The sequence below is a fragment of the Danio aesculapii genome, chromosome 11, assembly GCF_903798145.1.
Source record: "Danio aesculapii chromosome 11, fDanAes4.1, whole genome shotgun sequence".
Lineage (NCBI taxonomy): Eukaryota > Metazoa > Chordata > Actinopteri > Cypriniformes > Danionidae > Danio > Danio aesculapii.
The window spans coordinates 28,553,892-28,579,166 of record NC_079445.1 but is presented as its reverse complement, the minus strand read 5'-3'; the positions used below and the strand labels follow the sequence as shown (position 1 = coordinate 28,579,166).

The following is a 25,275-nucleotide window of genomic DNA, read 5'->3' as shown; positions in this document are numbered from 1 at the left end:
CTATGTATGAAACATTAGAATCACCTTAAATCTTTATTTTATGACTCTGCACTGGTGAGAGACGACACAAACAATGAATGATCTCTGTACAGTATAGTTGACTACCTATAGAAGTGTTCAAAAGTGAACATGATCAAAACATGTTTACATTTGACACTTGTAATCAGATCGACAAATCAAACATGACCTTATTTGCATTGTCTGGGGCAGTGTGAATTTGTTTACAGGTGCTAAAATTAGACCTTTTTTGCATCATTACTGTTGATTAAAATCCTCCAAAGTAAAAAGTTGATAGTTCAAGACAAATCTGCGGCAAATAAAGAAAATATAAATTTCCACAATCTAAGAGAAAGTCTCCTTTTGTCATTTCCCTTTCCATAACAGCCTTTTTACTTCACTGAGCAATTCCTGTGCTTGAGATTGATTTGTAAAGCAATGGGTTTAGACCACTGTATCAAATGAGCAGTCTGTATGAGGCAGTAACAAATTGGCAGACCACGGTCGAAAAACGACAGATGCACAATCTGTTTGCTACCATTTTAAAAGCTTTGAAAAGCATGCTGGCCATCAGTGCGCCAGCCATCCTGGCAAAGCACTGAGGATCCAAATCCCAAAAAGTTTAAAGGTGTCAAACGATATCTAAATGTAAATGCAATGTCAAGAACATGACATTCCTGATGCTAGCAGTCCAATTTTCACAGATTAAAGAGCATCAGGTAAAGTGTTTTGGCTGAGCGCAAAGATAAGTTATCTTAATATATTAATGTAACCAAGTACACTATATGTTAATGTAACCAAGTAAACTGATTCTGCACATTTGACTGATTGTTTGCCTTTATTTACTATATTGTAAATTTATTGCATGTTATACTCTTATAAGGGCCATTATTGATTATTAAAACTGATATTCTGCAAAATATACAGGGTATGTTTTGTATTTTTTTTAAGAAAATTAAAGGAGGCAGTAATGTTATAGGCTCCATTTTGTTATAAATATGCATACAGTGAAGATGATGATCATATAAATATGTAACTACATGACGCCTCAACATTTTTGGTGTCTGTTAAGTTGCTAATATCAAAATGAAAATAGGCAGTTGCTTATATCATGTTTCGATTTTATTGTTAAGACCTAGCGATAAGACCCTGTGAATGAGAATATAAAGTACACTGAAGATTTGCCCGACATGTTCTCTGGAGTTTGTTTTCTATATCAAACTTCAGAAGTCTGAGCTTACAAGGAGAGGATGCAAGACTGAATTGTGTGTAGGCTAATTAATATTGAAGAAAAAAGCCCCAATCTGATGCAGCCCCGCCTCCATTTTGTGATGTCTCCGTTTTCCCTATCCACACTGACATGGAGCAGCATTTTAAAACCAAAACAGCCTTCTCAGCTTTTTCAAAACACTCCGTTTTTGGCGCATAAAAACTTTGGGGTAGTGTGGACGGAAGGCGCAACCGTAGCAAAACTTATGCATTTTAAAATGAAAACCTATTAGTGTAAAACGGGCCTGAGTCACCTGACCCCATGTTACAAACAGTCGAGGTGTGGCCTTGAAGTTCAAAGGCTAGCTGTGCCCTTGACCTGGTGTTCACACCTCCTGCACTAATCCAACTCCATGCCTCTCGTTTCCACACGCTCAGGATCTCCCAACCCGATTCTGCAGGTGCTTCGGCAGCCATATATCACCACACAACAGCCTGAACCATATGGTCCCCTCAAAGAGCGGTATGTTTCAGAAGAAGCGTGAGCCCATTCTTCATCCCCGACAAGAAGAGGGGGGCCTGTTGGAATAAGTAGCCTTTCCAACCCCATCACTCAAAAGACTCCAGCAGCATGTAGGCGAGAGGGACATTAAGGTAAAACCCTGACATGTTCTGTACCCAAACTGTGTAATCAAGAACATGTTTTTCCAATCACTCTATGAGACGGGCCCCTCTGACGAGAGAGCCCATCGAGGAACTCGTACGGTTACCGCATGCATGCAATGTGTCTGCCACATCTCACCGCAGGCCACAGACCGAGAGAGAGTGAATGTATCAAAAGGCAGGCCTGCAAGCGGAAAGACGCCTTCATGTCACCAGCTCCACACATTGTGTTGAGTTTTAGGGGCGGCTTTTAATAATTCACTCTAAGCCCACCAGAAACATCAAATGCAGATTTATGTTCTCGCTTAATCACTGGCTACTGTTTAATTTAGCTAATAATAAAAAATACCCCCAGACTGATTGATATAATGCATAGCTGCTTTGCCAAAAGGGAGCACAAAGAAAAGCTCTGTTTCATATAAATGACTTACTTGGACGAGGAAAATGGCACATGGCGAGAAATCAAAGGAAGGCGTTTTAAAGGGTGAGAATAATCTTAACAATGAGAGCCAAGGCTTAAAAGATCTAAACATATGACAGTTGAGCCAGCGTGAGTCTCCTTCATCAAATGGAGAGCTGTGTTTTCTCAATACGTGACTCTGAAGGGTCTTGGAACAAAGAAGAAATCAAGTCGCTCAGCACTGTAATTGATATGCCGGGCCACTCCTATGGGGACAGGGTATCGTAAACAGGGGAAATTGGCTGGGAGGTATTGTTTATTTCCCTAGACTGATTAGGCTCACTTGACTCGTGATGAACAGCGCAGGTGGCAGAGATGTCTACTATGAAAACACAGATAAAATCCACACTGAATCCATCCAATTTACAGATTGTTCTATGTGACCTGATCTTGAGCGTAAAAGTCATCGCCCTTCGGTCTATTTGCACAGCCACAGTGGTTGAGCGTGATGCTGATGGATTGTGGGTAATGCTTGAAACCGACAGCCTAGCTAAACCCGTGCACACGACATCTTGACATCTTGTATTAGAGTCAGATAAAAACGGCATTCAACGTATGCAGAGTGAAAAATAACATTCTGCACATTAACTCCATCATATGACTTATTCATTTTCATAGAACTGCCTCAGTCACATCCTCCTCTTCACATTTATTCCCTCGGGAGGCTGTATAGATTTTCCAGCTGCCTGCCTGGATGATCCATGATGATTATTATCTGAAAGGTAGAGCTGGTGGAAGGTATGGAAAATAGTCATCACTCTTTGCTATATCATATATTGCGCTCCTGTTTCAGCAAGCAGTGTTACTTTAAGGCCACAGTGATTCCAGACATTGTTTAACCAATCCTAATGGATGCATATCTCAGCTGGCGAAAAAGAAATATAATGCTTATTGGAAGACACTTTAAATAATCAATCAGAAACAAAGAATCCATAGTATTATGTATGCCGTGTCCTTTAAGTTCTGAAAATAGTTACCTACCTCTCATTATTGATGCTTCATAATTTCCACTGATTATTAATTTACGGGCTGATGCTTAAATAATGAGTTGCTTATCGCTCTAAAGACATCTTTTATCTCTGTTTGCTGGAAAGTCAAATGAACGTCTCTGAATTAATAAAGGCTGATAAGGGTCTGAAATTAATTTTTTTGCCACGCCACCTAGACAAACTGACAACATGTATGTCACAAACATTCTTTAAAGATATCTTTCATGAATAATTTCACAACAACACAGATCAAGACTCTATTTACATTACACTCACCGGCCACTTTATTAGTGTCTTTATTAGTGTCCAACTGCTCATTAATGCAAATTCCTAATCAGCCAATCACATGGCAGCAACTCAGTGCATTTTGGCACACTGTAAAAAATAAATCCATAAAATTTGCAGCAAAAAACTGGCAGCTTTGGTTGCCAGTATTTTACTGTTAAAAATACGGTACAAACCGTAAAAGTAATTTCGAATTTTTACAGTAAACTACCGTATTTCCTTAATTTGTAGATGTAATATATCTGTACTTTGAATTACCAACATCTACACATCTTTTGTTACACTTTTGTCACACATTAACACAGCCATATGCAGGTGATGATGAGAAAGTTACATAATGAACCAATGCTCATCACACACAACTTTTCCCACAAGCAGAAAAGTGTATCAGTGTATAGAAGCTGCTCAGTGTCATTCACACAGCTACTTAACACCAGTACGGTAAAATGCAGAAAATTTAAGTCATGAAATAAACATTGTTTATCAACATTAGATGTAACATAAATCACTAATGTACATAACTGATAGGGAAACAACTAAAAAGATCCATAGTAATGTCAACAAAAAGCATAAACAGTGATGTACCACGCAGGGAACTCTGGGAAAGTCAATTTATGGTTATTCGCCGTATATATTAAGGAAGCAAACTGTTAACCAGGTTACAAATTTTTACAGTTTTTTTACCATTGAAATCACGGCCATTTTTTACAGTGCATGAAGTACATGGTCAAGATGATCTGCTGCAGTTCAAACCGAGCATCAGAATGGGGATTTAAGTGCCTTTGAATGTGGCATAGTTGGTGTATTTCAGAAACAGCTGATCTACTAGGATTTCCACGCACAACCATCTCTAGGGTTTACAGAAGAGAAAAAATTGAAAATAGAAAATATCCAATGAGCAGCAGTTCTGTGAGTGCAAATGCCTTGTTGATGCCAGAGGCCATGGTGTGGGGGATATTTTCTTGGCACACTTTGGGCCCATTAGTACCAATTGAGCATCCTGCCAACGCCAAAGCTTACCTGAGTATTGTTGCTGACCATGTCCATCCCTTTATGACCACAGTGTACCCATCTTCTGATGGCCACTTCCAACAGGACAATGCGCCATGCCATAAAGTGTGAATCATCTCAGACTGATTTCTTGAACATGACAATGAGGTCACTGTACTCAAATGGCCTCAATAAAATAGAGCACCTTTGGGATGTGGTGGAATCTGTAGCAACTGTGTGATGCTTTCATGTCAATATGGACCAAAATCTCATATATGTCATTATATATATATATATTTCCATTGTTGAGTCTATGTCACGAAGGCTTAAGGCAGTTCTTTAGGCAAAAGGTGGTCCAACCCGGTCCTAGTAAGGTGTACCTAAAAAAGTGGCCGGTGACTGCAATATACTGCAATACTGCAATATATGAAATGAGCAGCTTCACCATAAAACTGCATCACTCAAAAAAACACGAAGGTATGTGATTTTGATTTGTGTTTAATGTAAGGAAATGTAAATACATATTAGTCTTCACTTGCATTGGGTAAATAATAAATGTTAGATATATACAGACTATTAATGGACCAAGTATTCTCCTGACTTAACATAAAACAATAACTGAGCCTCATCTCAAAAGAGCGTTTCAATGTCTAGACACATTTAATAAGTAAACAAGATGTCTTAAAGCCTCCCTAAATCTACTGACCATCACACCCACCTGCTGCCCCCTTACTAAGCTCAATCCACCCGTGCTGCTTATCAGAGATAATTCAGAAAACAGTTAAGGCAGTCCATTATGGGCCCGTCCTAACTAATAGGACTGCGGCTGCTTAACCCCTAATACAACATAACATTACAATTCTGTTGCTGAGACTCCTGGTTTCTCCCCACCTTCAATTCCAGCTTGCACTTTTCTTTCTGTTCTATTCTAGTCGCTGATTTGAAGCATAAAAATGTAAATTGCTATAGGGAAACATACAATTATACACAATTAATTAAAGCAACAAATCATAAACATGTAATTACAGCTTCCAGTATGATGCAGTCATCTCGAATTCTGGTCAGAATAACAAAGGATCACAGACATTCAGAAGGATTCATATTACTTATGAACTAATAGGAATACAACAGAGGATTACACCGCCCGCCCTTTCTGACTGCAGTCACAGCTATAGGCCAAATCGCTCAATTATCTCTGCTAATTCCCTCAGTGCCAAACTAATGCAATTATATGCAAACAAATAGCTCCATGGTAACACTTTTTTCTCTGTGGTGCACTTCGCCTTTCAGCGACAGGTAATTTTGATTAGCTCGGTCTGTCAAAAACAGCCTGGGCATCCACTAGTGGAGAATTTCTAAACACAAGCTGAGGGAAGTCAAACGGCTGTATTTGGTTTCAAATCGTCCTTTGTTAAGCGAAGCAGGAAAGTGGCAATTGGACCCCCTACATTTTCAACATAATTCTGTCACCAGAGGGACTGTAGCATGCAAACTTAGATTAGCCATGAAAAAGTCACAGGTGGCCTGGGAATGGAGTCCGGGTGTTAATCCCGTAAGGAGAAAGAAGGCTGACACATAGCCCAAAACTGTGTTTGTTCCAGCTCACATTGCACTGCCAAAGCAGTCTGATTCTTGCGGAAACAACCAAGTGAGAAGTGTAATTCAGCACTAGTGTGGAAGGAAAGCCATCAATGCAAAAAAATACTATGGTAGCAATCAATGAATGTTTATACTTAAGCAAATTAACCCAAGTTGGCTGAGTATTCCCACTCCTACAGTTCGATTGACCGGAATGCAGAGAATTCACAGTTTGTTTAATTACGAAAATAGTAGGGTCCTCAGAGGGACAAAGACTGCGAGGCATCCATTACAGCATTCAGGCATCTAAATGCAGTGAAACAACAAAAAAGGCATCCTGTGGCTAACAGAGACCCTTGCACTCCTTTCTGGGAAGAGGAAGCTTTTTCGTCTGAGAGTGCATGTTGTGACCTAGCCCTCTGCAATGGAAGAGTCAGCGTCATAGTGGTCCGAGAGCGTTTGCCATTGACAGAGATGAAAGCAATAACATCAGGCTGAGTTATAACAGGAACACGGGTCATATCCCTAAGGAGCCAGTATAAGTCAAGCCGTCAGCCCCCCAGCCTGAGAGAGAGGAGGTACACAGTCACAGCCTGGCAGACATCATGCGGCAGCGGAAATGCCAGGAGACGTCAAGTGTGTGTGTGCAGGGTACCAGCAGTTCAGGTGAATGCAGCTTCCCTTTGTGATGCAGATGAGGGTGCAATCAGCCGGCCTTTATCTCTGAAGACAGACTGTACTCTGGGAGACACTGAGCTGCGCTGCACCAGTTCGCAGGAACTGTGTTTGTCGAACGCCTTGATGGAAGGCAGATGTTTAATAGTGTGTGCGAACAAGGTCTGACCTCCTGCAAGAACACCCAACTGTCACTTCATTCAGCTCAGGAGGATTGCTCTTATAAGAGATAGTTCACCCCCAAAAAAACAGTATTTACTCACCTCCAGACTATACAAGTAGATGATTTTTTCTTCAGTAGAGCATTAATGAAGATTTTTTCACAATGCAAATTAATTGCTATAGTACTTGAGACTCAAAACGACATATAAAGGGAAAACAATATGAATGCCCTTGGCTACTGATCGTCCATTGATGTTTTATCAAGTAAAACAATTAGTTTGTGCAAGAAATATAATAGGCACGAGACGATAACTGTTTTTAAAGGTATACTGCGGTTAGGAAAAGTCAAAGTTTTAAAACCACCAAAATTATCTGCTATACCATTCCTAAGTTATGTGTAAGATTTTTTATTTATGTTTTTTTAGGACAAACAGTATTTGCTGTCCAAATGTCTGTGGACATATAAATAAATCTGTGTTTTTGAAATAAATTAAGACAGCAGAAATCAATTATTCATTTAATTATTCATTAGCCTGGCATGTTTACGGTTCCAAAATATATTAAATGTCTCTCAAAATAAAATATATTTGTGTTGAAAGGGGAAAAGAGTTTTTTTTTTTTACCCAGACATTTAAAAAGAATATATTTTAGAGCAGTAATCACAATACTGTGAAACCATGATAGTTTTATACAAGATTATCATGCCGTCAAAATCTTATAACGGCCCATGTCTACAACATAATAACGTATTAAACACTGGAAATCTATCAAAACTCAGTTTTCACATTTGCATAACGTTACTTTTTCAAAAAGGTGGCATTAGGGGTGTCAAAATTAATTGTTTTTTCTGTGCACCGTGATGCAGACGCACACAATTCGGAATTGGTTTAGTAATAGATTCTAACCAGTTATTACGTACTGACATCGTTTCTATAAATGCTCATGTTGTTCTGTGCACATACTTGAGTTTTGTTTGATACATTCAAACAAAAAAGTGTTAAAGGTACAGTTTGTTTATCTGACAGCTTGTATTAAAAGACAAAATTGTATCACAAATAATATATACTATATATACATATATATATATATATATATATATATATATATATATATATATATATATATATATATATATATATATGTCTAGAGTATATATATTTTTCATTTTTTAAATATTTCCCAAATGATGTTTAACAGAGCAAGGAAATTTTTACAGTATGTCAGATAATATTTTTTCTAATAAAAGTCTAATTTGTTTAATTTTGACTAGAATAAAAGCAGTTTTTTATTTAAAAAAAACATTTTTAAATTATTTATGTCATGTAAACCATAAATGATTTATGTTAAGTTAATTATGTCAAAATTATCACACCCTTTAAGCTACATTTTTTTCGATACAGAACAAACCATCCTTATACAATAACTACAACTAATTGCCTAATTACCCTAACCCAGGGGTGGGCAAACTCGGTCCTGGAGGGCCGTTGTCCTGCATAGTTTAGCTTTAACGGTAATCAAACACACCTGAACTTACTAATCAGTGTCTCCAAGATCACTAATTATCTATAAGCAGGTGTGTTTGATAAGAGTTGGAGCTAAACTGTGCAGGACACCGGCCCTCCAGGACCGAGTTTGCCCACCCCTGCCCTAACCTGCCTAGTTAACCTAATTAACCTAGTTAAGCCTTTAAATGTCACTTTAAGCTGTATAGAAGTTTCTTGAAAACTATCTAGTAAAATATTATTTACTGTCATCATGGCAAAGATAAAAGAAATCAGTAATTAGAAATGAGTTATTAAACATATTATGATTAGAAACAGAAATTGGGGAAAAAAATAAACAGGGGGGCTAATAACTCAGGGGGGTTAATAATTCTGGCTTCAAGAATTGCTGTGCTGTAAAGTAAAATATAAAATTGTATATGGAAAGCATTGTCAATGCACCGTGATGCACAGAGATATCAAATTGAACCAAATCGATGGCATGATAATCTTAACCGAACTGAACCGTGAGACCAGTGTAGGTTCACACCTCAGGTTGCAGAATCCATGACAAGCATGTGCACCATTACATAAACAATACAAGACACGTATGCTTTTTACTTTTGCCAATTTGATGAGATTCAGTTTTCATAGATATACTAAACTCTATCGAATTTCATGTCATGAACTTACTTACATAAACAAACAAACTATAAATAAATAAATGAGAAAGTCATACAGGTTTAAAATGACATAAAGAGGACTAAAAATAATGACAACATTTTATTTTTAGGTAAACTATTCCATTAAGATTGATAGTGAAATGTGTTTTGTCTTTCAGAAACTACCCACCAAAAGTAACATTAGCATTTCTTCACAGGTGCAGGCAGAATGATTCATTCATTAGTTTGTTTGTTTGTTCTCTCGGCCTAATTTCATAATTGGCCACTTGCATTCCCATGTGACACTGATCCAACATCCCAGAATCAACTGTATCAAGTGCATGTGATCTAACAAAACGTGGTTAATGTGGATACTTAATGTGTCAAAAAGCTTTCTGATTCCCAAAAATGGTCCTATAACAGTGGTTAAGTGGCCTTGCTTACACAAAGCAAGGGCTGGTTTTATGCAATTAGACTCCTTTAATTAGCCCCTTAAGACAACCAGCCAACTGAAACTTAATTAGCTAAACTGCTTCCAGTGCCACAAGTGCAATGTACAGTAAAAATCACATTTGAAGGCCATATACATGAACTGAACAAAAATCAATATGTCCACGTTCCAAATGCGATGTTTGAGGTCTAGGATCACTCACAATATGACGTGCGTGACGGATATTCATCCCTTAAGACCACCTTTTAACTGGGCGTATTATTACGGCTACATAAACATAGCATGAACAATAGGAGCTCACATATGCATGAGTAATCGCATTGCTCACAGCTCTAAGGAGTAAAGGACTGCCTGCATATTTCATTTCCAATGTGTTTTGCAGAATACTTAGTAAATTGCAGGAGACAGTTTGCTCTGCATCTGGTTACAGTAAAGATAAACGCTCGAGCAAACTAGGCCGAAGGGAAAGAGAGAGAGCCATTCTGACCCAGCAGTAAGCACTTAGATGTGATTAAATGGATTGATTAGGATGCATTAATCTATGCATGAACACAGATTAGATGATCTAATGATAACACGATTTAAATATGTTCTTGGTAACGTCTCTGTAGCGCTGTCCTGAACCACAGCCTGAGCCTCGTCTTGTACTGCAGGCTGAAACAATTATCACCTCAAGGTAGAAAAAACACAGCTATCATTTAGCCGTTTCAAGCAAAGCCCACATGACCTTCAACCACATACTCAACGACGCTCTGTATGCAGTACAGTATTACAAACCCCCATTTGTCCTCTTTCTACACTAACACCAGTCAGTCAAGCTCAGGTAGTGGTCAAAATGCCATGTTATTGTTATGAGTAAAGGATACGGTGCTTTAGCTTCAGAGACGCTGTTCAAATAAGCACTCAAATAGTTAAGTATATGCACGGAGCAAAATATGAAGAAAGATGCAAACGATTTTAATTGACTGTCAACAGCTGTGTTTGTGCACATTACAATTGCAATTAAAGTTTGTTTAGAACAAATAACTTAATTGCAATTTGTGAAACCATAAAATTGCCGGGAAGGAGAAAACTACTTTTTAATCACAACAAAAGCAGAAGCCTGATCCAATATAACAACCAACCAGCACAAATTAAAGTCATTAAACACAATCAACTCTTAAAGTTTTCAAACAATTCTTGAGTCATGCTGTTGTAAACAATTTTTCTGCATTGTGATATGACAAACAGGTTAGAACTGGTGTGAAATAACAACTTGGTAAGGTTAAAGTATATGCATACGAATCAAGGAAAAAGAAAACACGACCGATACCAAGTTATGAATATTCAGAAGCCTCGGCAGGAATGAAGCAGAGTCCTCACTAATTACAATTCAGCCGAGTGCTTAGTGGAGTATTAATGGAGTTTTAAAAAGATGTTGTATGTCAAAATATTAGATAATTAACAATTCAATGTAAATGCAGGCTAGGGTATGATGAACTGCTAATGGAGAGAGATTTTTTGTTTCACTGGGGGTGTGTGAGCCTATATTCAGATCAAGTTAGATCACTTTACGGACTGATCCAGAGAAGAGGAATGTGGTAGAAAGTGCCTCTGATGCTCACTGGAAACTCCCTTTAGAGCAGGGGTGCCCAGACCTTTTCTTATAAAGGGCCAAAAGCCAAACTTGATTGAGGCTAGGGGGCCGGAGGTAAATATACAGTAAGGGTAATTTCCTAATTTATTGAATAATATTTAAAAACAACATTGCTTTATATTAACTAAACAGCATTGTTTTACATTTTATAATGAAGTTATTACAGTAAAAACAAAAACAATCTCATTTATAACAGATTAGAGATACACTAGTTTTTGCCTTGATTTTCTCTTCAGGATAGTCCTATCCGTCGAGTGACAGTATTTACATTTTTAAAAATCTGATTCATTTACAGTAGTAGTTTAGAAATAAAACAAAAAAACAAAAAAGGTTATGTCAAATTATAAATGACGATCTCTTTTAAAGGAATTCACCCCAACCCTCTCCATCATTCTCATTCTTTTCAGATGCCATGGTGGGCCAAATCAAAGGTTACAACTTTGGCCCGTGGGCCCTACTTTGGGCATGTCCGCTTTAGTCACTGAAAGCACTTGCAGGAAACTGCCTGGACCTGACCATAGTAACAGTCAACTAATTACAGATTATGTGAAAGCCAGCACATCACAAGGATGTGGTCAAAGACTAAAGAAAGTAAAAATCTGAATAAAAAGTAAGGCAGTCACCACTAAAATTACTATTATTCTTGTAATTTCTGCAAAATGACCAAACATCATTTTTTACTGGCATGATTTGTTAAAGATATTTGCTCAAACGAAACAAAAGTGAACTTTCTCGATAGGGTGTTTGTGAAGTTATTGTGAATTCCTTGAATTGCTATGTGCTGAACAAAAGGATCTGCTTTAAACACACAGCAAGCGCAAAACTGACACTTTCATGAAACAATAATCTCCAAGTCTGACACTGTCAAAGACAGCATGCTGAGCTGCAAGCAGATGAATTTTGCCAACAAAAAAAGAGCCCATTTCCCATGAGTCTCTCTGCTATTCCAAACTTTCTGCATGGTCAAGGTAGCCGTCGGCTGTTCTCTGGAAATGTGACACTCGTCTCACTAGAGAAACAACTGGTACCAGCACTAATTGAAATTTTGCATGCAAAGTGACAATAGCCGGGCCCTGGGCAGCATGGATTAGGCACTGAATGGAGGCGGATTCTTTGTGAACGCCACTGTGGAGGCTGGCGTACAGACCAGTTCCCTGCATCTGCTCATTCAGCGGACTGAAAAAACACAGGATTGCGAGCAGCCGCTCACTTTACCTTTATCTAATCCTGTTTCTGAACCCCGATCACCACCTCTCCAAACCACGTTCTGCCTTTTGTTACCCACCCAAAAAACTGTAATGCTATGTGTCGGCTTACACTGCAGTGGCCCACACTCTGCGTATAGTTGGAAACGGATGGTATGCATTTACATTTGAAAGCAGATTATTCAAACTTGGCAGGCATTTCAAAGTGGAAGTGTTGATATGAGGGCTAAAACAGCAATGTTAACAAACAATAGTTTTAATTATGCCCCTCTCTGCTGTTTAGAGTGTTGTGGAAATAGTTTGTGAAAAGCTTAGCTGAAACAAACTTTGCACTTGTACAAAATGCTGAGCAATTTTTTCCCTGAAAAACAAGGTAGCATTTGCATAACTTTGGAATTTTTATAGATATTCAGCAATAAACAGATAAATAAATCCTCAAATGAAACAATTGAACTATAATTAAATATTGATTACACCCCTACATATAGCATGGAAGCAAGACACACAAAAAGCAAGGGAAAAAACATGCTAAAAATAGTATATTGTGGCACTACATTATCACGTAGGCCTTTATTAAAACCATGAATGCATGCTATTTTTTATTTTACAGTTGGTGTAGATATTATGCAGCACCTTAAAAAATAAACTGTCTAACAATTTCCATAATGTTAGAGAGCACATCAATATATATATAATCAGCCTTCAGATATTTGTATACAGTATGGGAACAGCCGCAGCTGCTTATGGGACATCTCGAGATGAGAGAGAAGTCACATTGTACAAGAACATTATGACAGCAAAATGGAATGCATGCTGGGAATATTGAAATAGCGAGGAATCTTTTGTATGACGGGTGTCCTACTTACAAAAGATGCCAACTCTGACGTGATAAACAACCTGCAGCTCACTTGTGCTTTTATTTGTGGAATATCTTGTTTAGTATTTTTACTTTCTGCAGCACTTGCATTATGCTGCTACATTTCACATTTTCAAGTATTATGCTGTTTTAATATCTGAAACGTCCTATTTTGTGAGTAATCCAAATGAAATGCAAAGCTGAACAGCTAAAAAAAGAAAGTAAAAAAAACAGACAACTTTAATAGAGAAAATGACACACAAATACATTTTTTACAAATTGCTCAAGAGCCACAGCCACAAAGAATGAAACTAAATTAAACAGTAACTTCAAACTGCTGCATAATGCAAGCTGACATATACAAAAACTTGTCACTGTGAAAAACTTCAAAGTGCCTAGCACTGCAGCACCATTTGAAGTAAAAACCCAAGGAAGAACAAAACCATATTTTATGATCACCTGCTGGGAAAAATCTATTTTCACATATGCAAATTGAGCTTGGTTTTAAAAATGCACTTGAAGCACTTTATTCTGATACTAAAGAAGTTTCAGACTTCAGACAGAGACAGAGAAAATTAATTTAGACAGAGAAAATGAATATTATGTCTTATCACCACAACCAACAATTTTTCCGCCACTACAATAAACTTTCAAAGTATCAAAGATTATTTCAAGCAAGTAGTAAAACTTTTCCCACAAAAGCATGAATTTCAGTTGGCACATTACAGCTGATGTCAAATATCTAAACGATTTGATATAATTTACACTCATTTAGCAAGGAGGATAAACACTGTTGTATAAGGCTTTAAGATGACGTCAAATCTCACTGAGCCATCTCTTCTACTGCCTGCCATCACTTTGTTTTTAAGGTCGACGCAGCGGTGACCTCTTTTTCAACTCTCTAATTTTTTTACATCTAAGCGCCATGCTTTAACACCATTGGCTGAAAAACTAGGGTGACAGTCAGAGGAGAAAAGCGAATCGACCAATCGCCCCAGAGTTTGTGATTTGACGATCGACAACAACCCAAAAAAAAGAAAAATATTACGCACACACATTATTTACAATAAAATACTATATAAAATAATATAATATAATACTAATATAAAATTGTGTGTGTGTATGTGTGTTCATTTATTTATATTAATATATTATTTATTTAGATATATATATATATATATATATACACACACACACACACACACATACAAATATATATATATATATATATATATATATATATATATATATATATATATATATATATATATATATATATATATGCATGTATAAATATGCATACACACATACTCTTACACACTATAGTTGTTATAATTGTTAACAATAACTACTATCAACTCAATAAAAAGAAAAAAATTCTTTTCCGGTAGAGAGCATTGTTGGCAAGTATTATTTATACTATTTTATACTTTTTTAATACTTTATATTTTTTAAAGGCGACATTTAAATAACAAAAAGAAAAGGGTCAAACAACCTTTGAGGATCATAGGGCCTCTAAAAGCAATCAGAAAAAAATAATTTTAATTACTTCAGTTCCTTTATTAAACGCTCGAGCGTCCTCTAATTTTTAAATTGTAATTACTGTACATGTTAATTATTAATAAATGTCTGTGCACATTTCAATTTAAATTAAATTTGGCACTGAAAATTCCTTAACATTTTAGGCACGTATGACGAAATAATTAAATAAACATTTGCCCTGTACTAAAGTTACATGATTAGTCAAATTAATAGTCTAGAACTATCTGAAATTGAAATGCCGGTCATGTTACTATAAGCTTTTTAATTTACTTTTTGAGGAAGTTATGTTGTTTTGTTCTTTCAAGAAATATTTACTAGCAACAAAAAGCAGTCATGCAGTGCTGTCCAATGAGCCCCAAATTTAATTCAAATATAGTTGTTCCTCAGTACACAAATTTGTTGATTCTATTATTAATATTAATTGTTTTTAACTAAACTACAGCTGTCACTCATATTGCGTTTTTGAGCATAATAAATATTTTTAAAAAATTAAATAAATAAATAAATAAATAAATAAATAAAATGTCATCCTTTTAAAATCCCCAGTCTAAAAGTACATAATTGAGTATGCCTATAGTCATCCATTACATGATAATAAACTCAAGTATCATTAAACTTGAGAACTAAAGCCACAAGAGGATCCTGTAATACCAGCAATGCCTACTTAAAATTCATTGAGCATAATTCACTGGACACAGACACTTCAAACTGCCGGGGACTGAAAGCGTGGTCAGTAAATGAGAATAAAGGACTGTATTTGGTTGTTTTGCAATTGTGTGCTCACTGGGAACCTGTTTCATTGTCCAACATGCTGAGTCCAGCATCACCATCTCGACTGTGAAACCGGCTACATGCAAGCTGAAAACAACACGCGAATCTGTTACGGGATAAATAAATATTGATGGAGTAAAATAAATAATGTTATTATACCTATGCAAGTCATTGGAGTTTATTAGTCCACCTCTGAAATGATTGTACAAATAAGGGGCGCGAATCTCGTGCACGGCTCGCGCTCGCACACGTATCCGCGCATGGGGACAAAATAACAGTTTTAATGCATCTGTTTCACAATAAAAGACGGTACATGTATTTTTTATCCAGCACGTTATGAATAAACTAATGCTGGTCATTTAATGCGTTTCCTACGCCACCTGTGATGAATTTACTATATATTGTGCCTGACAGAGCAACCCTATCAAAGGAATACGTCCCTGTCAACGTAAAAAATGTCACATTTGCTCCAGTATCATGCCACATTCGTTAATAAGCGAAAAAATGCTTTCGTATCTTATTTCTTGGATGCCGTTCAAAACTAACGTGCCGTGACGGTAAACTCTCAGGCTGTCGGCAAGATGCTGGACTCGCAAAACACGGGGAAGAAACATCTTACCTTCAATAGCCAGGACTGATGGTAGTGTCCATAAAATCCATAGGATATCCATCATTGGTTTCTTATGGATGAAATTATATAAAGTCCAGACATTCAAATAAAATGAGCCCTGAAAGCCATTGATATCAGACGCTGGCGCAGACCGGCAGACTTTCACCTTCCGTTGAATGAATACGATGCCATAAACACACAACTAAAATCCTGAGCGAGTATGGACGAGACCAAATGAGTCAGACGAGGGGAGGGTGGTGGTTGGGAGCAACGCGTGAGATCCACCAGAGGAATAATGTGCATGAGAAACGTCCTATTACAAACAAGAATAGCCGCACTAAAGATTATTCCGTTGATAAAAATCGACCGGAGCAGATTCCCGTCGTATATACATTAAAACGTTCGGCCAACCAACCCGAAAGCGCTTATTTCTTCTGTCCCACCTGTCAATCAAAGCAAGAGCGTAACTATTCAGCCTTATCTGCGGATGCTCGAGTGAAAAATTGGTACTATTGGAAAAGCATGGAGATGTGAATTAAGACTCGTAGATGAAATGTGCACAGTTATATAAGATATGTTTGTTATAGTAGTTCTTGTAATCATGGAATTGTATGTCGGCTCGTTCTTTTCGGTCTCTCACCTTCTTCAAAAAAGTAAAGGTAAGAAGGTTTTTAAAATTGCCGTGAATGAGGAATCAAAATAAACATCAACAAGCGCATAAAAGTGAGTATTTGCTTGTTGTATAATGATTTTGTATTTATTTTATTGCTTTAAAAAATTTATGGTGAAAATAGCATATTAAGTAAGTACTTAATATTAAGCATATTAAGTATGCATATTAAGTAAATAAAAGCATAATTTTAAATAATTTTAAAAAAAGTTAAATAAAAATGCTATGCTTTTGTCTCTCATTATATGTAACTTACTTAGAGACACAGTTATTTTATTTGTACACACTGAAGTTAAATCAATGAGAGCAGAATGGGATTCAATGTGTCTGGCAGCTGTGACACTCACTAGGCCTCATTTGCAATTTTAACAATACATGCGTCCAGGACTAACAATATTTCGAATGAATTTGTGCATGTGCCTACAACAACTAGTGTAAAGAGGTTAGTCAGTATAAGCACAGCTATTTTGTCCCTAAATCTATTAGCCTTACATATATTTGTATTACAAATAGTAAACTAGTTCACAACAAATTAATAATAAAACAAATCTGACCCACAGATGAGCATAAAAACAAACAAATATTTGGTATAATAGCAGCCTTGCATCTTTGTTTAATATTTTTGCATGAATTTAAATTGCCACCATAATTCAAACAGTTTCTTTTCAGCTCCCGGGTGATAAAAAAAAAAAAAAAAAAAAAAAAAAAAAAAACCTTGAAACCTTAAATGAATAATATTGCTTTCCAATTACTTATTCCAGGGAAAATAGTTTATTGGCAAGAGAAGGATTACTTGTAATGCGACTATAGCAGAATCATGGCACCTGTTCTGACTTTAATACTCACTATACCAAGCTTAAAATTGTAACTATTTGCAATTTAACTATATAAAACAAAGTAGCAGACTTTGTGAAGAAAGACAGACCTGCGGTATTTTTATCCCCCTCTACAGCTCGGTTGACTCTTGCTTAAAAATCTTTCAAACGTCTGGACCTATAGAGTTACCTGATCCCAGCTGGTTGTACTACACATAGCTATGTGCTATAATACATCTTTATACAGAATGTCCAGCTCAAGAAGTATGTGGAGTCTGTTAAATAAAGTTACAGACACAGAGAAAAACAAAGGTCAATATGACACAAATACAGTGCTCAGCATAATTGAGTACACCCCATATTAAAAATTAATATTTGTATCCATTTCTCAGAGAATATAGGCAATGTATATTGATGCATTTAAACAAAACAGATTTATTAAACAGATACATTGATTAAAATAATATTTTAGTCACCAAACATAGTTAGAAATTGACAGATAATTCATTTAAATTCGAGCAAAATATTGCAATTTTTTTTTTTGCTTCTCTTGATCTTTCCTCTTTTTAAAATTTGTATTTAATATTTTTCTATAACATATAAATTTGTATGTACTAGTTTTTGGACCATTATCGTTAGTTATTTTGTTCTATATATATATAATCTAATATATGCACACATATAATATTGTATAGCTTCCTATTAAAAATATGAATTTAAAAGACTGCTATGTAAGGGGTGTACTTATATATGCTGACCACTCTAGTTATTTTACTTAAATGCATTCTTAAAAATGCTGGGGGAAAAGTCTAATTTATTAATTAAAAACTAAATATATATATATATATATATATATATATATATATATATATATATATATATATATATATATATATATATATATATATATATATATATATATATATATATATATATATATATATATATATATATATATATATATATATATATATATATATATATATATTTATGAACCACTAAATAATTAATAACTTTTTTCCTAAACTTAATTCCATGACAGCTTAGGAAATCTTTAAATTATTATACAACATGTCTGGCTTTACTAGGAAGAGTGTAAAGTCTGTTAAATAAAAAAAAAAAACATAAAAAATAAAACTAAATCACTTAATATAATGAAGGTTTTATTAATTATTTATAACTAACAAGACCTGGCTTTTATGGTTAAATTCATTTCACAAATGAGAAAAAAAAAATCAAATTTAGGTTCGTCTGTTTTTTCATGCAAGTTTTGTGGCTATTTTCTAAAGTCTTTACAAACACAACAAAAAAACTGATGTAAATAACACTGTATGTTACAATTTGTTTTTTTAAATGGTATGTTTAATTTCCATAAATATTTATTTCATTTCAAAAACAATAATAACAAATATGTGTGAGTCAGAAGATGACAGTAAAATCCATTGCCCAGAAGTGTTTCAGTAAATTGATCTTTTCAAAAAGTAATTGCTTAGAAATCGCAAAGGCATTTTGGCTTTGTTGTTAAATCCATTTCATGAGTGGATTTAGCCTACAGTAAGAATGTGGCCTGAAAACAAGCTTTGATTAATCACCTCCACCGACTTTAAAGTAACTCTCCAAGTCCCCTACAAACACTTTTATAGGCGCATTAAAAAAATGACAGAGCACGGCATCAGCAGCAGTTTTAAAATATGTAAAAAACAATAATTTAATACAGAATGAAATCCTTCAAACAGATTGTAAATGGATAAGCTTTTTGACCTGTCAGATGTAGTTTGTAAGATGCGACTGATAAAATGGTGTGTCATTGTTTGCCAAGCCACAAACAGTATTTTGAATTTTCCTTAAAGCAATATGTGACTTATTTCCTGTCTCAGCAGCTGGTAGTGTAATCTAAATAACGGAGACAGAGTTGAAAATATCAGACAGAGTTGAACATAGGCAGAAGGTAAAGTTGTGAGAAGCCCACGAGCTGATTCTCTACACAGATGGAATCAAGTGAGTTGTTATAACTGACAGTAGCAGGGTATGGGGCACGGATCTCAGATTAATAGCAGCCGGGACTGCTTTTAGCATTCCCTGCGAGGTCACTGAATTTGACCAAGTAAATCACGGCCGACTTAGAGGTCCGCTATATATCAGAACGCAGATATAGACCTATAAGGTGTCTGTCTAAATAACCTGAGACTTGCGGGCAATGATGGGATTAAGTTATTCTATTCCCTGTTATTGAATTTGGAATCTGCGTTTTGTTAGTCTACGCTCTCATGGAACAAAGCTGTTATTGTAATATAAAGAACTGGCAGTATTTTACCCGAAAATACCAGTCAGTCTGAGGAGAAATATCAAAGGATATAAAACTAGACTAACCATGGGAGACTGGACTTTAATACTTTGACTTATGTCTGCTGGAATATCAAGTAAGAAATGTTTTAAATTATTTTTATCATTTCCCGTATGGAAAAGAATGTGTATTACGAATTGATACCGTTCTCTAATATCACAGTTACATCAAAGGGAAAAACTACTGTGTGTGTGAACGGTTTCTGGTGGAGTCGTTTAGCCTGCTCGTTTTTAAAACCAAAACCTACACTTTAAAATCATATTACTATTTTAAAATCAAGGGCTGATTTTACTTTAAAGAAAAAACATGGTTTATTTATATACTGTAGTTTCAGCTCTGAGTTTCTGGACTGTCTCACAAATAAATAGTTTTAATTGCATAAATTTATTAGAACCAAACAGATTTACATGTTGGCTCTGCGCTTGTGATAGGCTATGAATTAAAATGTATCTTTCAAAATAAAATAATGAATAACAGTAATACACACACTCGTAAAGCAGATCACATGGGACAAAAAATCCATTTAAAAAGTTCATCATATGGATTGCATTTTGAAGGGATACTATCATTTACACTTTTATTACATTATCAGAAATAAATCATAAAACAAAGTATTATACTTGAGTAGTAACACTTGAGCGAGTATAAAAAGTAGCAAATCAGCATAATCATATTTAAATTCAAGTTTTGTTTGCTTTGTAAATCTGGAAAATTAATAAAGGTGTATCAAAAATCAACATTAATACAATCATACATATTACTGTCAGAAAACTTTTAAATTGCTCATACACATAATCGTATTTAATTATATAATAAATGCAAACCAATATTTCATTAAATACTTTCCAAACCAAATTCAATCTGAATTTTTCCAGTTTTATCATGTTTTTATCTGTAATAAAGCAGAAACTTCTTAAATAAAAAATATCCTTAAGATTAGGTACAATAGTTGAACACATCACAAACAAAAAAACGGTATCTGATTAAATGCGTGATGTGTGTGTGACTTCAATCTGACTCTACTGAACAACTGAAGGGCCAAATTGCTTCAACAGTGCCACCTTGAGTTCAGGAGTGACACTTGTCTGTTCATTCCCACATAGTTTTTGTCAGACTGAAAACTAAAATACTATAGTGTTGTCTTGTAGCTCTTTAAATTAACTTTAATATTTTAAACCACTTAAACACTGACCTATTCTAATTAACAGCTTTCCTAATATTCACCAGTAATTCTTCACAAATTCTAAATTATCCAGAATTGTTTAAATGTTGACTCAAAAATGCAAGTTTGCTGTTACGCCCACATCATTATAATTCCATAATTTTAATTAATTTGGCCTGCACAGAAGGTAAATAATGAAAAAAAAAAATATTTGCTCTAAACCTGGAAAATAAATTGTTTACACTCTCAGAAATAAAGATACAAAATCTGTCACTAGGGCAGTACCTTTTCAAAAGGTACATTTTTGCTCCTAACAGGTCACTAAAGGTGCATATTAATAACCAGAAAGTACAAACGTGTTCCTCATAGTAACGTAAAGGTACAAATGTGTATTCTGACGGTACTAAAGTCCACCTGTATGGTACAAAAGTGTACCTTTTGAAAAGGAACCACCCCAGTGACAAATTTTATATTAGGTAATTAGGCAAGATATTCTATGACGATGGTTTTTTTTTTGTAGACTATCGAAAAAATATAGCTTCAAGGGGCTAATAATTTTGACCTTAAATGCTTCTTAAAAAATTAAAAACTGCTTTTATTCTAGCCGAAAGAAAACAAATATTACTTTCTCCAGAAGAAAACAAATTATCAGACATACTGTGAAAATTTCCTTGCTCTGTTAAACATCATTTGGGAAATATTTAAAATATATAATTTTAATTCTATAATTTGGGTTTTAATAATTCTGATTTCAACTGTACATACACTTTTTAAAAATAGAAAAGTGTTAAGAAAGAATGTACGATTGCTATATGACTATATTAAATATTGCAGTTTCAGTGGGAACATTTTGTCCTGAAGGTCCTGAGAGAAAAATAAATTACAGTATGTCCCTAAAGTAAACATGTATTGGTATTGTGAGAGTCAAAAAAACACATGCAGGCAAATCAAAATGAATACCGATGGCTCCTGGTGTAATGAAGCAAAACTAATGGTCTGTTCAAGAAACTTAACATTCTTTACAACATTATTACATTTAATCAACAGTCACAACAAACAGTTCACATTCAAGCATTAAATATTATTGTGATGTTTTAAGAATCAACAAGAATCACAGTTACAGCTAAAATAGTTTATATGCAGAAAGACTTAATTTGTCAGTAACCTGTATGTCAAGTGAACTGTTTGTCATTACAAAACCGGTGCTTAAGGTCTGTTTTCTTTAAAAATCAACAATCTTCACTGCTTGATTGATATACAATATAAAGTGGGTCTCTGAATGTACAAGAAGCACTGCATTAAATTACATCTTTCCGCTCCATGTCTTTAAAATATGAACATTAATTTTACCCCAGTATTTTCAATGGAGTTTCTGCGCTATAGCCTGCTGATCCTGACGGGTGCGTCCGTGTAAACAGCTTTTCATCTCGTTTTACACTTGAACAACTAAATGAATGCTATTTAACTGATTATATTTTACATTACAACATCGATGATGTAAAAGGAACCGTATGAAATTGAAAAAAGTCACATTAATCCTTCACCAGATGTTTATCAGTATGGGGAGAAACACTACCTGTGCAATACCCTATTGTCTTTAATATTCAACTAAAAAAGTCACCTGAACAAATGAACAGCAAACCTTCATTTTTGGATGAACAATCCCTTTAAGATGTTCAAAAACCAATGTCTTGCCTGTATCCGTTTACAACGCAGAGCCATTGAACCACCTTTTAGTCAGCATTCAGCGGTTCAAGTCACCTTATCTGTATTTTGTAATTGGCATGGCTGTCTGCAGAACCTAATGAAGGCAGGCTTTAAAGTGCCCTGCTATCTGCTAAGTGTGTGTGCTTGATCTCCGACCTTTGTGTCAGATCCTGGCTGCTCTATAATCTGAGAAGACCCTTCAGATGTGGATTAACCCTCAAGAGACACCGCCTTTACCAGTCCGAGAGAAAAGATAAGGCTTTTATAGCAGCACTTCACATTCAAGGTTAAAATTAAGCTCGGGCTTGACTTGAGCCGTGCTGCACTTGGGATTTCTTTCACAGTTGCATCTTCTTCTTCTTCTTCTTCTTCTTCTTTAAGGTGATAAACGAGCCCTTCCGGCGATAAGGGTTGAATATAATGTGCGAGTTTGAACGTTAATGAATTCTATTCTTGCATTGATACACAACACCGGCTCTCAGTGCTTCTCCTGTGGTCAGGTTTAGTTACCGCTTATCCTATTCACTTAAGTCATCCTATTAGTGTTTGGGTGACTCAATGCCAAAACATGAACTGAACCTCAATTAGGCTGTGCAGATTTAATCATAGAGCCAGAAGTCGTGTCCCTTTTTAATTAACTTATGCAGGATTATTACCATGCCAAGTACAACTTATGCGAGGGAAAAATACAGTACTTCTCTGAGATCACTGGAAGAAAGTCATCCTTATAAAGTAGTTCTCGCAGTGCATGAACTCATTTTTTGGGTTGCAAGAATGCTTTGTTGAAGTGTGTCACCGTGTTGCATTGCATCTTTATCCGTTTATGAGTGAGACAGGCCTGTGTTAAACATTCCCCGAGACCCAAACCTCACAAATCAGCCACTGCAAAACCAGGACATGGGTTTTATCACCAAAATAAATCCACGTCTGTTACGGTAAAAGCATAGCCTCTGGTGAAATAATTCAAATGACGGTCGTAGAGAGGCATCTTTCATCGTTTTGTCGTCAATCATTTGTCCTACGGTCTGGGCCACATGAACCCCAAACAGACCTCGTCCTAATTGATCCAGCGCTCTTCATATAAAGCGATGATCGCTCGAGCAGCCATGCCGAAGTATTCGGGAGGGGGTTTTGGGAGTGACTTTAGAGCCAGACCTCCTGTAATGTTCCTCAGGTGGACGAACGCGGCCCTAAAGAAGAGTGGCTTTCATTAGCCACATGAAACACAAGCTCCCGGTCCGCAGCTTTGTTCGCTTTCCAAATGCAGATTAGCTAGAATTCCCTCGCAAAGCTCCTGTGCGTCCTGTCAGACTTCTTGTGGGCCAAAACAATATAATCCCAAGAAGGGGATTTTCTCACGTGCACCTGTGTGCGCATGTCAAACGCCATATGTAACTCTAGACAAAACATATGCGTTTGTTTCTGAGAAAAGCCAAAGCATATGTTGATTCTGTCGAGGATGCTTCAAGCTCCCTATGTTTTAATTTGAAGCAGACTGATGTTATAAGGCAAGAGATTGGAGAAATTACACAGATAATTCCCATTAGCTCTCATTTTCAGCAGTCACTCACAATTGGGTATAAAACATGTAAAATAATGTTCTTTAAAAGTATTGGAAGGCTGCAATATTGAAACAAGTACTTTTGTAGCATGTATTATTAAAAACATGGATTTTTTTCATGCATTTTAAAATTATTATTATTATTATTATTATTATTATCTTTATTATTAATAATAATAATAATAATAATAATAATAATAATAATAATAACAACAATAAACTGCTAAATTTTAATTCTTGGATATTAGCAAGAAAATAAAACTACATAATAAATCAATAAATGTATGCATATTCTGTATAAATAATAATAATTATTATTATTAATTTTTATTATTATTATTATTATACAACAGTAATGCTTTATAGTATATTTGAATATATGATTGAATGAATAAATGAATGAATGAATAGCATTCATTTCAGTTTGCTGATTTGATTACATTTTCTCTATATTATTCAGTTCCTACACCTAAAACATTGATAAACCTAAAGAAGATGGAACTGGTAAACAGGATTCCATGGCTAATCAGATTAACTTCTATATGATTATGGATTTTTAAGTGAACTGCGATGCAGTATCCCACCCTTCCCGACAGCATTTAACATTCCTGGCATAATCGCACACTCCGTCCACCCCACAAAGTGAAAATCCACCGTTTACAGCAAGTACAGTTTGGCAGCTCAGTGAACTAAAAGATTAAACTCTCCGCGTGTCAGTCAAACCACTGACGTCTATAAATTGACCATGAACGACACTTACAGCTTTAACATCTACCTATACAGAAAGTGTTTAA

At 35.5% G+C, this 25,275-nt stretch overlaps 1 protein-coding gene across 1 annotated transcript in view; it reads right to left on the bottom strand.

Annotated features, from left to right (window-relative positions):
- Positions 1 to 16,387, bottom strand: part of ephb2b (eph receptor B2b) — a 207,076-nt gene extending 190,689 nt beyond the window's left edge. Inside the window, exon 1 of the mRNA XM_056467688.1 lies at positions 16,232 to 16,387. Coding sequence (XP_056323663.1) covers positions 16,232 to 16,286 — 55 coding nt within the window. The 5' untranslated portion in view covers positions 16,287 to 16,387. The remainder of the gene's footprint in view (positions 1 to 16,231) is intronic.
- Between the last annotated feature and the right edge of the window lie 8,888 nt (positions 16,388 to 25,275).